Raw genomic sequence first — 2,486 nt, forward strand, 5'->3', positions numbered from 1 at the left:
CTGGCTAAGAAGCCCTAACGCTGAGCAGATAGATACCCGCCCAATGGCTCGCCTGCAGAATTCAGACAGCCAGAAGCGGTATGCTGGCTATATAAAGCGTTTTATCTGCTACTTACTGCGGGTACATAAGGCCCAGCAATCAGGCGGCGATAGAGATAAGAGCGACAGCTTCTGCAGTCAGCTAGGACAGAGAAGCAATTCAGATTCAGACTCTGGTATTCAGAGCAGTAACCCTAAGGACAGAATGCGCGATGCAAAGAGGCTGTTCCCATAGTCTGGCAACCAGAAACAACTTACCCAGGCCTTTTTAACTGCTCTGCATCTAGACCCTGAAGAGGTCCAGATTGCCTGTTTACTTCGCCTGTTAGAAGGGTTCATCTTCCAGACTACAGGAGATAAACCTTTTGAAAGTAGATTAATTCACTTTCTAGCAGTTTTAGGCATTGATGAGTCTACTAGACGTCTTAGAGGCGCCTCTGATTTCTCTTACATGTTAGCAGGGGTGGTTTACTGTACACGCGTGTTGGCTGTTGAAATTCTGCTCCCAGCTGCCACACGTAAGGAGAGGCAGCTACGTAGTCAAGAGCGGGAAAATTTCATCACAACAAGAAGGAAATACCTGGTAGATGGGTCATATAGCCCATTTAGCGAAATGCTAAGCCTTCTGGCTTACTCAAAGCATATCGCCCGGCAAGCTGCGAACACCCCAATGTCAATGTGGTCTAACAACCGCGATACTCTCTACCTACGTGGTCAGCCAATTCAGTTGTCAGCTTTTCAAGCCATAGTTACTGGCTTGCTACAAGAGGCAGAAGACTACCTATAGGAAGAATTGCTGTAGACGCCAGCAAAGGGGGACCGCTTCCAGATACCCCTGGGAAAGATTCAGGACAACGTTACCTTCAGCCAGCGTGGCTACTCATTCCTTTCGCATCCTGAAAATAACCTAACAGGTTGCTAGGAAGCAACTATATCTAAGATGCTAGCAAGCCCCCAAGGCCGCAAGCTATACAACACCAATAATTCAGCCTGGAAGCCCCAACCAGTTCGCCGCTACCTTCGCCAGGTTGAGAGGTTCCTTGAATACCTGCTCTTCCTTACCCACATAACAGGCGGGCAGCCAGCACGAGGTACTGAAGTTACCACTACACGTTTCCGCAATGGCTATGTACAGGACCGAAATATCTATGTCATAGACGGCCAGGTGGTTTTTATCAGTAGATATCACAAAAGTCAGGCAATGTGGGATAAGCCCAAGGTGATAGCGCGCTTCTTGCCCTGGAGAGTCGGTCAGTTATTCGCTGTCTTTCTAGCCTATGTCCAGCCGCTTGCTGAATACCTTGAGGGCGAGAGACTCAACAGAACCCCCACAGATTATGTGTGGTCTGGCAATACTGGCCCCTGGGAGACAAGCCGGCTTAGCCAGATTATCGCCAGAGAGACCCAACGTTGGCTAGGCTGCAGGCTTACTACCCTTGAATATCGCCATACAGCCATCACAATTGGGAGAGAAGTGGTTAGTAAGGAGTTTGGTGAGGGCACTCAAGAAGCACTTACAAAGGGGGATTTAGAGGAGCCTGAACAGCAGCTTGAAAGCGGCCTTGATCTCCAGGCAGGTCGTTCTGAACTCACCGGAACGCTACGCTATGGCGTTGAGATGGGCATCGTTTCACACCTCAGCCACCGCTCAGTGCAGGTGTTTCGTGATCTAAGCAGCAAGTGGCACCGCTTCCTCCAGTTGTCAAGCACGCTACCCAACCCGCTTACGCCAGTAAGCATAGCCAAAGCTGCTGGTATCTTACGCCAAAATCAAGGCCCGCCTGCAAAATCTTTGCCAGCACAGCCCGCGCAGGACCAAGCAGAGCCTGCAATAGTTAATGATTCAGAAATTCAAATTCTGGTTCAAAAGGTGGTTCAAAAAGAGGGACCGATTACCTTCAAGTCACCAGAGCAGGAAATTGCCCTGCGCGCTATCCTGGCTGGAGAGACACCGCTTGTTGTTGTTCTTCCAACAGGTGGCGGGAAGAGTCTTCTCTTCATGGCGCCTGCGTGCCTCTCGGACCCAGGGGTTACTATTGTTGTTGTCCCATTCCGTGAGCTGCTGAAAAACCTGAAAACGCGGTTAGCTGAGGCGAAAATTCCAGCTACAGAATGGATACCTGGACTTTCAGCTAACGGCCCGGCCCCAATAATTTTAGTTAGCGCAGACGCTGCTGGGAGCTTTGAGTTTCTTACCTTTGCTACCCTGTTAATGCAAGGCGGCTGGCTTAGGCGCATCGTTGTCGATGAATGTCACTTGACATACACCAGCTCTGACTGGCGCCCAAAATTAGCCCACCTCGCTCGGCTGCGTGCTATCAAGGCCCAGTTCATCTTACTTACCGCTACGCAACCACCTCTACTTGAGTATGAATTAGGTGCAGCCATGGCTCTTCGCAGCCCACGATATATTCGCGCCCCTACTCTACGCCCAAATATCCGGTACC

General features: G+C 50.4%; 1 protein-coding gene across 1 annotated transcript; it reads left to right on the forward strand.

Moving 5' to 3' along the window:
• Positions 1 to 979: 979 nt before the first annotated feature.
• J4E82_011712 (uncharacterized protein) lies at positions 980 to 2,121 on the forward strand (the record flags this gene model as incomplete). Its single annotated transcript, XM_051737903.1, has 1 exon — positions 980 to 2,121. A coding segment is annotated over one exon (1,142 nt), but the record flags the coding sequence as incomplete, so codon positions are not given.
• Positions 2,122 to 2,486: the final 365 nt, after the last annotated feature.

The sequence above is a fragment of the Alternaria postmessia genome, assembly GCF_024291825.1.
Source record: "Alternaria postmessia strain BMP 2775 chromosome Unknown scaffold_352, whole genome shotgun sequence".
In the NCBI taxonomy this organism is placed as follows: domain Eukaryota; kingdom Fungi; phylum Ascomycota; class Dothideomycetes; order Pleosporales; family Pleosporaceae; genus Alternaria; species Alternaria postmessia.